General features: G+C 39.0%; 1 protein-coding gene across 1 annotated transcript in view; it reads left to right on the forward strand.

Moving 5' to 3' along the window:
• The window catches only part of LOC135474708 (uncharacterized), a 57,730-nt gene that overhangs the window by 26,316 nt on the left and 17,809 nt on the right, over nucleotides 1-13,605 (forward strand). The window contains exons 4-5 of the mRNA XM_064754271.1: nucleotides 5,506-5,578; nucleotides 6,694-6,774. Coding sequence (XP_064610341.1) covers nucleotides 5,533-5,578; nucleotides 6,694-6,774 — 127 coding nt within the window. The 5' untranslated portion in view covers nucleotides 5,506-5,532. The remainder of the gene's footprint in view (nucleotides 1-5,505; nucleotides 5,579-6,693; nucleotides 6,775-13,605) is intronic.

The following is a 13,605-nucleotide window of genomic DNA, read 5'->3' on the forward strand; positions in this document are numbered from 1 at the left end:
ACCTCGGGCCGGAGCTGTGCGACAGGCCCGGGCCAGCAGTGTGAAATCCTAGTGTGCGGGACACAGCCCGCCTGATGACTCCAATCTCAGCCTCCATTTTACCAAGGTGTTACAGCCTCAGCAGCCTAATTGACCTGTCAAACCAACAAAGACAGACGTAGAGTTTAGGCCAGACAGTAAACTGCGGAAATCTGAGAATGGACACCAAGGGAGATAAGCAGACTGAGCGATGCACCTGAGACTGGTCTGTTAGACAGACGCATCTGTTAAAGGCTGTCACGGCAATTGTACCCGCGCGAGATGTGATTGGCCGATCTGCTACTTCTCGCTCTGCTCATCTGTTTATAGGCTCGCACCTCTTGTTGGCCTCAGAGGACCATGTCTGGGCGTGAAAAACCCACACAAACTACCTGTTTACTTTACAGCTGACTTACATGTACAAACTCATCCTCACCAATGTGTACTTTTAACATCTTTAAGTGTGTCCTCATTAGTCTTCACCTTTCCATCTCCCACTGTCCCAGACACCCGTGAGGAATTCATACTGCCCTTCTTTATTGCAATGATAAAGATTTTTTATACTGGACATATCACCCCAAAATAAAAAATATATATATTTAATAATAGTAAATGTGATAATAATAATTCCATAAGCTGGAAATACAGTGCAATTACTTGTACCAGTTAATTAGGGACCTTTGAAGACTTACACTTGGTCAGATTTTGTATATAAGTATATGATGGACAAATAGAGATGGCTTGTGAGGTGGAAGTTAGGGGTCTTGGGTTGTGTGGGTAGTGGGGGGTGAAGGTTGCATTGCTATCAAGGTTCAGTCGTTGTTAGAATGACAAGGTTTATTGTGTCAATCACGGATTAGTGGTTTATATGCACCAGGTGAATGGTGAAGTGTGACTGAAGATGATTTGCATGTTGTCCAGGTGGGTTGGATACAGCCCACCTATTGACAGCTCCAGACTTTACTGGACATGCCTAACAAAGGCACAATACGCTGATTAGTCTGATATTGTTACCTGCTTGATGACCTGTCCACTTTAGCACATCACACTTTTAATCTGTATGAAGGGACAGGGGGGTGGGTGAAGCCAGGTGGGTCAGGCATGCCTCATCTGAAGCACAGAAGCTTAGGCTATGCGAGGGGGTGGGGGTCACTTGTGACATAACCTATCCTCTTAACTCTAGCATCTCACGCCCTCAGTAACTCTCACTTTGGCTTCTCCCTTTTATTCACCACTGCTTGACTGAATGCCATTTAATGTGTTGATCAGAATTCAAAGAGTTTAATGTGCCTCTGACAAATCTGTATTGTAGTTTTATGGCCTGTACATATGGCCTGTTAGTGGGAGTCGAAGTGGATAGAACTAGTCTGTTATACTTTGTATGCTGTGGATCGAGTATGTAGAGACATCTGTGTATTCAAATGTCATCTTATCAGGATGTGCACTTCCTCTGGACATATAGTTTCATTTAAATCCTCAACAATTGCTGTCCAGAGGATGTGCACTTCCTTTGGACATATAGCTTCATTTAAATCATCAACAGTTGTTCAACTCTCTTGATTGATACGGAGCACACAGCATATGTATGGCTGGTCTAGAAAATCTACTAGACAACAGTCAACCAAACTACCAATTTTAACAAACTACCAATATGTCAGTGACCAAGAATGGCTGTATAAAGGCTGGCTAAACAAATCCTGGCAGCAATTATGTAAACATTTTCATTCACTAACTTTATAATTTAACTAAATGGTATGAAATATGTCCAGTTTCATGGGTTTAATGATTCTGTGTGTTAAAATGTGATATCACAACATTTTGAATAAATCTAGACTGTTCCTGTTTTTAAAGAGGCCAAATTTCACTGGTTATGTGATATGATCTGCGAACTTTCACACTGTCATCGCTGCTCCAGTTTGGCTTCAGTCCTTTATAATGTAGATGTAACAGCTAAAGACATAACCATAAGAGTATATGAAACCATCACATAACATGCGATTCAACTAAACACATACAAATAAATTAAAACAGAATAACAAAAAATTACATCTACAGTCATTCACCTACAAAAAGCACACATTTGCTTTTTGCTGTATTTTAGGTAACTTGGCCCAAATTCAACTATGCAGGCTGAAAAATCTGTCTCGGTAAAGTCATGTGAATTTCTCTAACCATAATCCTGAAAATATGCTCTAGTATACGACTGTAAACTACAATCAGATAAACACTTCCCAGTATTGCTATCAAAGAGAAACTTCAAAGTACTGTAGATGTGTGTTGCTGGACCCCTTCCAAAGGGAAAACCACCGTGTAGTGATGTGTCGGGACGTGATGTGCAGGTACAGAGAAATGTGGAATGCTTGAGTAAAATTTGCATTTGAATACAGTGAAAAGCAGACTGGATCTACATAGTAAATCTTTACTGGATAAGTATAGAGTACAGAAAAGCTTGAGGGAGGAGTAAATAGGGTATAGAACACACACTGTCTGGATGGATGACCACAGAACACAGAATATGTAGATGGATGAGGACAGAACACAGAATATGTAGATGGATGAGGACAGAACACAGAATATGTAGATGGATGGGGACAGACCACAGAATATGTAGATGGATGAGGACAGAACACAGAATATGTAGATGGATGAGGACAGAACACAGAATATGTAGATGGATGAGGACAGAACACAGAATATTTAGATGGATGAGGACAGAACACAGAATATTTAGATGGATGAGGACAGAACACAGAATATCTAGATGAATGAGGACAGAAAAGAATAGATTGGTGAGCACAGAGAATAGGAAATCAAGATGGATGAGCACAGAGTACAGAAAAGTTAGATGGATGAGCATAGAAAATCTAGAACACTGGAATCCTAAAAGCTAGACGGGTGAGGAAAAGAGATCTGGACCAGAAAGCCTGAACTACATGTGAACACGAACCCTGGACTGGATGATCCCAGATTTGCGGTAGCTGGGCTGGATGAGCACAGAATACCTGTATTGGCTGTGCTCAGGAAGCCCAGTACTGGATGAGAAAACAGAATGGACAATTTTAATCACAGACAGCCGCTTGTAAAGTATAGTTGGAGTGACTGTTGGTTGGAAAGAAGAAAGGATGTTTTGTTAAAAATGTTTATGGTTTGTTAGCCTCTACCTTCAAATACATGTAGCTGGACATTTGAAGTCAATGTCAGTTTGATTTTGTTATTTATTTGATTATGGTATTTATGGGTGGAAGTACATTTATTCACCTGTGATGACATTTAAGAGAAAGATGTTGGACCCCAATGCTTATTGTACAATGTAACAGAGTTTCCCATTTCATGATTGATCAGTTATTTTATAAGCAATATTCCCTTACCAGTAGATTCTTGGGTTTCAGTATTTATCTACGAACTAGACAAGCCATAACTGTAGGAGAAGCACCCATTTATGATTACAGTAACTTGATCTGCAAACTGGTTGTTTAATAGTATTTGTCTTCAGATATCTTCTAAGAATGATGTTATGATTGGTTATCTTCCTCTTTAAGAGGTTGTGACGGGGCAGGTAGGGTGGGGCGGGGAGGGTGCAGGATTGTTGACCTTCTGTTTTTAAGTGTTCTTTTTCTATTACTAATGGTGATTCAGTCTGAGTTGATGTTCTGTCAGGTTTTAGCCTATCACCCAAAACAACAAACTCTGTGTGCAAATGTGTACTGAAACCAATGGCTATATATCCTTCAGCTGTCAAACAGTGTTTGTGTAGGCAGTTTTTGGTTTTTTCTGACTGAGTCCTTTACAGCTGATAAAATGTGACTCCACAAGGCTGTCCCCATGTATGCTGAGAAATTGTCCCCTTAAGGTGATGATCAGGGGTAGGGCACGTGTTGGTGAATGGGTTAAGGGAAATGCCTTGTTGCTTTGAACACATAAGAATAAGGACATTTCCTTTGTGGTATTAAAGTGGCCGCATGGTGTGGGAATGAGAATGCCTTCTGGTACCTTCCAAATGGCAGTGCACAAAAGTTGCATCCTAGCCAAACGTCTCGAGAAAAGTCCCGTCTCGCAGTGTTCCTCAAATGATAAAAACAGGAGCATTTCGCACTGCGGGATCGCATGAAGTAAGCTGTCACAGTGTACAGTAAACTAAACTCTGTGAGATGCCGAGCGCCAGCGGGATTCCTCAAGTACCTAACAAGCCCTGTGAATCCCTGTGGTAAATGAGTGTGAAAGAACGCGGGGAATGGCACTGGTTGCTGATTCCCGCTGCCTTGTCCACTGCGACAGGTACACACGGCTCTTGTGTTTATCATTAGCCCGATGGAGTCCCAGATTGTGAAGCCATTAACTCCCTCCCTCCACATGCTACATTGCCATTCTCATTCTCCCCACTCTCTTCCAACACATAGTAATCTACTTTCAAGTGGCTAGAAGACAGTTTTTGCATACTTCCCCCCTGCCTGCCCGAAAAATAATCAACTGTGCAATCGCCATTTTTTTTGTTTTTTTTTTTGTTTGTTTACCAAAATTCTTGAGCTGTGTGTATGTTTGGGACTGTAGTAAGTGATTATGTTGCTGTACACAGATACATGTAATCTGTACTTCATGGGTGCTGTTTCACAGTTTATTGTTAGTCAGATTGGTACGTGCTAGAGGCGTGTTTTTCCACTCTCCTACCTTGTCATTCTGTATCATTCTTTCTGATCTAAATATCCATCATATGTGTCATGGTTGTATAGGTTTCTTGTGAAAGACCTTTCACAGCGTGTTGTTATCTGCAAACTGTGTTTTTGATAATGCCTAGTTATAGCAGGGAGCCTAAGGAGGAATGGCCTGGAGTTTTGAATGTAAACAAAATTTATATATTCATGAGCGCAAATTTGCAATAGCTGTAACATCCAAGAAAAGGCTGGTCATGTTTTGCATTCAAGCAATTCTTTATTAAAAAATTAATTGCCCATGTTTAAAGATAGCATGTCAAATAATTGACTGACTGACCAACCCCACAGACAGACAGACAGACAGACAGAGAGAACAACCTGTAGAACTCTTTGTCGCAGCTGAGAATGGACTGGATTCTTTCAGCTATAAAACTGACCACAATTGCATAACTGAAAAACTAAGGGATAAATTGTATTTGTTCACCAAATTTAAAGTGAATTTAAAAAAAAAAAAATGGATTAAAGATGTTTGATCTGATGTAAAATCGTGACACCTAATTTGATCATTTGACCTATTGATGAAAGAGCTGGGTCTTGATCTGAATTATTGTAGCTTTCAGAATTATATGACGGAAATATGAATATAGTACTGCGCAAAACCCTATGAAAATTAACGTGATGGCTTTCCTTAAGATCAGATACACTGTATACTAAAAAAAGAACCCTTTTTCACAAGTGCGTTTTTTTTGAATGACTAAAATTGTGGTATTGAATATAAAGGAAATGTCTTTTGTATTTGTTAAAATGTGTAATTAATCGGCTTTTATTCCATTCACAGGGTTATACACCATTGCATTTAGCAGCTATGCAGGGCCATGATGCTGTCATTGATCTCCTTGTGAGCACCTATAGTAAGTTACCCTCTCAAGTTAGGCTACATCCAGAAATCTGCTTTATTTGCTGTATTTCACCAACATGTTATTGTTTTTCAAGTGACAGATTTCCCTTAATTTTCATTGATTCATCTTGTAGCCTGGACTGTAAGATTTTTTAGTGAAGTCTGATTATTTTCTCATCATATAAGCTTAAACATTGGCTTCAAAAAGATCATTTTAAGATCATTTTATGTGCTCTTGAAAGTGTATCTTTACCTTCCAAACTATAGGTGAAGTACAGTAAACTCACCTGCGCAAAATGGAATTAGACCCAGTATTCACTGTATATTTTATACTCTCAACTTTGGCAGTTAAGTACATGTAGATTGGTCTTGTAATCTGAACCCTTGTTACCTGTACCCATGTTACCTGTACCCATGTTACCTGTACCCATGTTACCTGTACCCATGTTACCTGTATCCATGTCACCTGTACCCATGTCACCTGTACCCATGTCACCTGTACCCATGTTACCTGTACCCATGTTACCTGTATCCATGTTACCTGTACCCATGTTACCTGTACCCATGTTACCTGTACCCATGTCACCTGTACCCATGTTACCTGTATCCATGTTACCTGTACCCATGTCACCTGTACCCATGTTACCTGTACCCATGTTACCTGTATCAGTGTACCCTAATTCCTCAACCTTTTCGCATCTGCAAGAGCAACTTTCAGTGGGATTTATGCACCTTTTCACTTTGATTTTTGAGATAAATCTACATCGGTTGGATAGACCAGTGTCAGGGCTTCAGAGAAAGTATAGTTTTATCAATCTACACAGAATAATTCCTTCAGAATATGCTTGAATAAACACCTTGTAAACATGCGAAAAGGGTGAAGAATTACAGTAAGTACCCAAGTTCTGAATCTGCTTCTTGTATGTGTGCAAGTGAATTGCTAAAGTGAATTGCTAAAAGTGAATTGACCTGATCCTTAGCATTCACCTCTGAGTTGCCATTCTAACTATGCAATGTCCTCAGTGTGATGTGCACCTGCAATACTGAGGCTGCCTTCACACATGTGACTGAAAGATATTCATTATTTGTATGGTCACTTGAATTTTTCAACTTTTGGATCCATTGTAGAAGCAGACCCAAACATTCGGGATTATACTGGGAAGAAAGCCAAGCACTACCTGCGGACATCGGCTTCAAACAAAGCTCAACGTAAGCGATCCTCTGTTATCGTCCCTCCCGTAGAGATGACCAATCAGAGAGCCAGTGTGGTTGGGGCTCCTATCATCCTCCACTTGTCCATGACTAACTCCTCCGACTCGCAAACCTAACCAGGCTCAGCATCACCTGTCAAGCCTGAAACTTAACAATGTCCCCAATTCACCTGGTGTGGTGGTATATTTGCACCAAAACTTGTGTCATCTCACACAAAGGTCTAACTCGTCGACCCCTCTTATAACACAGTCTCATCTTCTGAAAAACCTCTCAGTAATTTCATGCATATAAAAACACAAACTATGAGTCTTGAATTTCAGAACTTAAAGTAATGCATGTTCACATATAAACATGCGAAACAAGACATCCACGTGATATTCCTGCAGTTGAGTTGTCTTGTATTCTCTCCACACCCCTGTATTACTTTCCCCCCAAACTAACCATGTCACTACTGCTGTGTTGGCAGATGAAAAGGTATTGCAAATGTTGTACATTCAATCTGATATGAGAGTGATGTTTGAACTTTGAAAATCAGTTGTTGGCCAGTTGCTTAATTTCCTGAGCCCAATACCAGTTACATGTACATGTCCTATGTCTGTGTTATAAGTGATAGTCCTGGGCGATTCCCTTGTCATTTGTATGACTTGTGCCAACATTAACCACACTGGTCATGACCTCAATCGACTGGTTACATCATAATCCACATGCTTCACTTTTTAGGTTTACAATTCACACAGAAGTCTAATAGATACACAAGAGGCTAGAAATTGAATAGTGTACATGTCCACAAGTCAGTCTGAAGTCCATGAATCACACAGATGTCCACAAGTCTAATTGAAGCCCATCCGTATACAGTTGTTCACGCAGTCTAAAATCCATACTCCTGAGGTTAAGGCTAATACTTACATACTTACTTATGTGACCATCATTTAGACATGAACTGAAGCCCATGCCTGAAATGAAATCCACAGTGAAACAGAAGTCAAATTACGGTAAAACTCAACATGTATATGCTGAATCCCATGCAGAAACTTAAACATTTACACATTTGTATAGAGTCTTCTCGCAAATCTGAGCAACAAACATCAGTGTTTTTGGTTTAATTCCACACATAAGTTGAACCTTCATATACATACTAGTAGATAGAACTTGACACTGACAGAGTCTGATCACATATCTGGGTGAAGGGAACAAGCCACTAGTGAAATTGGTATGAGACTAACCTGTGTGTAGCGCAGTCAACTTACAGTGGAGCAGGCAAATATACCTGAGGGCCTTGTGCTGGTATTGGGTGGATGACTGATTGTATGAGTGTCCTGTCACTGGTGAATAAATGACTGTATTTGAACTAAAATTTCGTCCATGAAATTTGCCAAATTTTGAGAGCTCTATTGATCTGACAAAGATGTTTTGAAGTTTACTTACACGGTATAATGATATCCTTATGGACAGATGTTTGTTTCAGAATTAAGAGCCCTGTTTTATTACCTTCATTTTCCCCTATTAAGATATGCTCTTGTTTTGGGCGATTTTTTGCGACAAATACAGTGTAATATACATGTTCATGTATGTTCACCAAAAGTGGCAAAGCATTTGCATACAAAGCTTAATGGTGATGTCTGGTTTAGGACAGCTATATGTGTAAAGCAAGGCTTGCAATTGTTCCCATGCCATTTGGATCAAATGTCAGACAATTTTTTATATAGAGCTTTATACTAATATACGTATCATTTTTATAAACCGTTCCATAAAATGTTCTTTAATACACAGGGTGTCAGTGTCATGGGGGGGTCTGCCCACTTGTTCTGGTGCCTGGAGTACTTAGTTATATATTAAACACCTAGAGGTTATAAGACCTGTATACTTGACTTGACCATTTTGGGTAATCTGACACAAAAATTAAAAAATTGACCACACTGAGATTTGAACTCTTGTCATTGACATCAGTCAAATTCTGTTAACATTGTTCTTTTGTATGTGTGTTTCCTCTTAATAATAGCTCTAGATTACCTTACAAGGACTGGGTCCTTCTTAAGGAAAGGACTGATACAGTGGCCTAATTGTGCATTGATATTAAATATATTTAAATGAACATGGGGAATTAAGAACTGTTACTTTTTGTTTCATTTTTACCGCATGCATGTAGATTTTATCTGGTCCACTGCACACACAAGTTGACGTGGTTGCAAAACAATGAGTGCTTGACATGTGCTTGATTTTATCAGATTCTTTTACTTCATATTAATATACATAATAATGAGAAAGCTAAGACAAGATTTCTTCCTTATTGATATTTTGCTATACTAGATTGTATATCTGATTTGACTGAACTTTTTTGTTGTCTCTAAGAAACCCCATGACAAGGATCTATTTTGTCTGATATACTATATTTATCTACCCATGACTATACTAAGTGAAGTTCCCATAAAACACTGTAGGTAAGATTTGTTTTGAGATAATGGGTCAGCTTTTTGTACAAGCCTCCCTGTGTGGACATGAAGAATTTCGTTGATTGATTTCCTTGAAGATGGGACCAACCAAATTGCTGTGTCGTTTTTTAACATATGAGGGCGTGTTTATTGAGTGAAGGAACACGTTAGGAGCGTGATGTGGTACTTGATTGTATATTAATCATTGCATTTAAATATAGAACAAACATATGTTTTATTTACTCTTACTTTTTTTATAGCTCAGAAGTAACTTTTTAATGTACACTAGTCAGTATACCTGTTAATATATAAAGTGTATCAGTTTATGTGCTGCCAAATTATTGTCTTTAGTGTCTGTTTTTTTTTTTTTGGGCTACATGTACAAGGAAATTTTCAAACTAGTTTTTTACCTATTTTTATTTAAAAAGATCTGTGTTTTTTTTTATCTGTTAGCCTACTATTTGTTGTTATTAATGAAGAATCATGTATTGGATGCATACCGTGAATTTCTGCAGGAAGCACAGATCTTCTTCACTATTCATAAGTAAACATAGTCTCTAGTCTTCAGTGTGTATGAATGGAGATTAACACATATGCTTATTTATTATATTATACTATAACATGCTAGTCTATTATCATGTGATATAATTACAGAGACTATAGTTTTGGAAATGAGGTAAATTGAAAAGTTAACTTTGGTTAAAAAGTCTCTTTTTTATTTTGATCAAGCTGTATTGAGAGATGTTGAATGTAATGCAAACTATGCCTAGATATGGTCATTTGTGCTCAGATGGAAGGGATGAAGTTTTCGATCAGTTAAGACTTTCATCCCCCATTTTGTGTTAAGAGTGTGAAGCCTTTTAAAGGATAAGCCTAAATTATGGTGATGTTTTGCCTTTCTTGTGTGCCCAGATCTTTGGTGATGTTTTACCCTTCTTGTGTTTAGTGAGATTTATTTGGGTGGTCAATGCTACATGTATAGCAGAACTGTATTTAGGGCCAGTTGTTGACAAAGTTGACACAATCACATTTTTGTGACAGGCTCTTGGAAATATCACTGAAGAATAGGTTATTGTATCTTTGGCATGTCCGATATCAGCAGGACAATTGAATGCCCCTGACGTTGGTGAGTAGAAACTGTTCTTAGAAACTCCCCTGTTTGTTCACCAAATGAGCTTAAAATAAAGCGGCTTGAATCTCAAGTGTTCTCCTGTTTAAAGCGGCTCCCATTAATTAACGGCTTCTCCACGTAAAGAGCGTCCACAGCTGCATCAATACAGGCCGGTCAGAAGCTCGTCAGGAATGGAAGAAAAACAATGTCGGAATACTCTACAAGAACAACAACATGGGTCCGTGGGGTGACAGGTGTATCGTGAGGGGTAGAGAGTGGTCCCCCCGCCCTGATACTCCCTGGGATTCTGAATCCCGACCCGCCATCCTCCCTGACAGCCCGCACAGCACGCCTGCCTGACACACGTCACGCTGCTGGTCTAGACGAACAGACAGACATTCAGTCAGTCCAGACTGACGGGAACAGGTTGCCGTACTCTGATGGACGCTCCTGTTCTAGAAACTTAACTTTAAGTTTCTTCATTCCTGAAACTGAGATACGTGAAGTGGTATAGCGTGTAGTATTTAGCTAAAAAAATAAAAAAATAAACTCCCCCCCCCTCCAACCCACAAGAACTCCTGACTATGGGGTCGTGAAATATGACATTGGCTTACCTTACGGAATTTAGTCCTCAAACCAAGAATTCTGTCTCGACGACTATGGAACCAAAGGTATTCGATACATTGAATGGTTTTAAAGCAAGAAAGAAAGCAGTTCTCTCAAAATGTACTCGTTCGTTCAGATTAAAAAATAAAGAGGGGAAATCTCGAGTGGAATTCCATGTTTCAACACACGTACATTTACAACGACAGCCAAAAGAAAAAAAAAATACATTCTGATCGTTACTATCCAGTTAATGGGGTGGAATTTTCGCTGGCGAATTGTCATGAGATGGCGTGGTCAACGATGTATCGTGTGCACAAAACTGTACCACGCTTAGAGGCTGTGCAGTTTAATGCTATGAATGGGCATGTTTCGTTAGTTTTCTCTTATCGAATTTTTCCCCCTGGCTGTTAATGGTATTCGTCTCTCTGTGTACAATATGCATGTTTAATACGCTGTTGTGATTTTTTTGTACGTGCATACTTTTTCTCTTTTTAAGTACTTAATACCCTTGTCTCTGTGTATTGTTTATACCTTTTGTTTGGCGACTGATGCATGACTACAGTAAAAGAATTTTTGGCACCGAGTCTTTATTAATTTTTTTTTTCAGTTTGTTATGCCCATGCATGTAACCTCCCTGTTTAGTAACATGCCTTCCTTTTTTTTTTAATAAGAAAACGGCATGGATTTTTCCCTTTCCTGATTTTATTACTACGCATGTTGTAACCATCTTATTTTCCTGAGATTGGGGTATATCAGCATATACTTTACCCAGAAGATTTCTTTTGTTTGTATTTAGTAGGGTTATAGTCAGCTCAAAGTGTACAACCCAAAATAGACAATTGAAAAAGAAGGCAATATATATCCCTCCGAGGTATGGTTTGTCTCGTTGCAATGTTGAAAACCATATGCCGTCCACCAATATGGCGTGCAAGTCTGTTACTCCACTCTCGGGAAAGTGCGTCACTAACTTGCCAAAGATCTGGTGGTTTATCTATAGGCCACTTGGGTTACCGCCACCCACAAAACCGCCCTCTCCCCCAACAGTCATATAAGTGAAACATTCGTGTGTATATGGCATAAAACAGCAACCAGTCTCTTCCTCGTGTTTTTCAACTCTAAACTCTTTCATGACATATCTAAACTCTTTCATATAAATATGTATATTTGCTCAACTAGTGATACAGAAGGCGGTTCGCAGATGCCTAGAACTGCTGAATCGCCCTAATGCATATAATTAGTTTATTCCGGCTTGTCATTTACCATCGCTTTTTATTCTTTTGCTAATTACTTTTAATGATGTTATAGTCCCCTCTCAAGCAGATTTAACCTTGTCAGTATTATGTTTTTGACATCGTTGTGATAAGCGCATCTCTTTGTTTTTTTCGTCTTGTTCTCATTAGATTATATCTTCACTTGTCAATCACCACGCTATTTATTGTTCATAGTATTACTTTTATGCTGTTTTCATCGCAGTCATTACTGCTCAGCATTTTCCGTTATCATCGCTCACATCGCTTTCATTTTGACCCACATGCCACGGTTCTGTATACTCCGGGTGTATATGTCATGATCGGTGTGTATATACACAGTTATATCATGCAAGGTTATGATTGATCTACCAGACAGTCCTCTTCAAGATCATTTGTAATACCGTCTGTATTTGTCTGTTCCATCATCTTCATCATCACATTAGAATTCATTCTGTGCCGTCTACGTGTCAGCTGGTGATGAGGAGTTTAGTATTCCTGTCACGTATATATATGTGTGAATGAACTGTATGCATACATTAGGGCTCCCAGTAAAATTTATTTGCACACGTCGCCAACATATTGCTTTGCCGTTATCATCATCACCATGTTCATTGTCATCTTTAGTACGGTATATATCGTTTTAAGATGTCCAGGTAGATTAGTTATCATTGCTGTTGTTTTTTTGCCTCGTGCGTGCATGTTCCTGATAAATCTTTTATTTTGATGATTTATCTTTTCTTTTATATCTATTTTCCGATGACTTGTAATTCAAGTATATACCGTATGTGTAAAAATTCAGAAAAACACTGCCGACTTCCTTTCGCATTTATGATTCCAGACATTGCCGACTTTTAGTCAGTATTGTTTCACGTGGGACCAAAAGCAAGTTATGAAGTCCTCACAGCTTTTAGCACAACAATCTGCTTCAAAACTTTGTGTTAAATTTAAGAGTTGACAAACTCCTATTGGTCAAACAGCTATTTACTCAATTTGGTGGGTAATTGAGACGAGATATCAGGCTGTAATGAAGCTGTATAAATAATGTTACACACTGGGCTGCGTTACAGTCCACTGCAGGCATGGTCTTTTTGAAATTGCGAATGCATGCTTTGTGCATCATTCTAAAATATGTGATTGGATTTCCCGTACAGAATTTGTCTTGTAATCTTTTACTGATTGATTATTAATTACCCTTGACAATCGCTCACTTTGTGACCAGTCTGCGGCCTACATTGTCAGATGTCGTCCTGATAAGGCCCATTCTCTGATCTGACAGCCTTCTGATCTCTCCACGATTGACTCTTCCCTTATATTCTTCTAATCTCCATAGATTCCAACTCGGATAAAATCTCCTATCGTAGGCATCTCTTGTTTTTGTCGCCGCTTATAACTGTTTCTTTTCTTCTTAACTTGGATTTGCATATCGCTCCCC

The sequence above is a fragment of the Liolophura sinensis genome, chromosome 9 (genome assembly GCF_032854445.1).
Source record: "Liolophura sinensis isolate JHLJ2023 chromosome 9, CUHK_Ljap_v2, whole genome shotgun sequence".
Taxonomy (NCBI): Eukaryota; Metazoa; Mollusca; class Polyplacophora; order Chitonida; family Chitonidae; genus Liolophura; species Liolophura sinensis.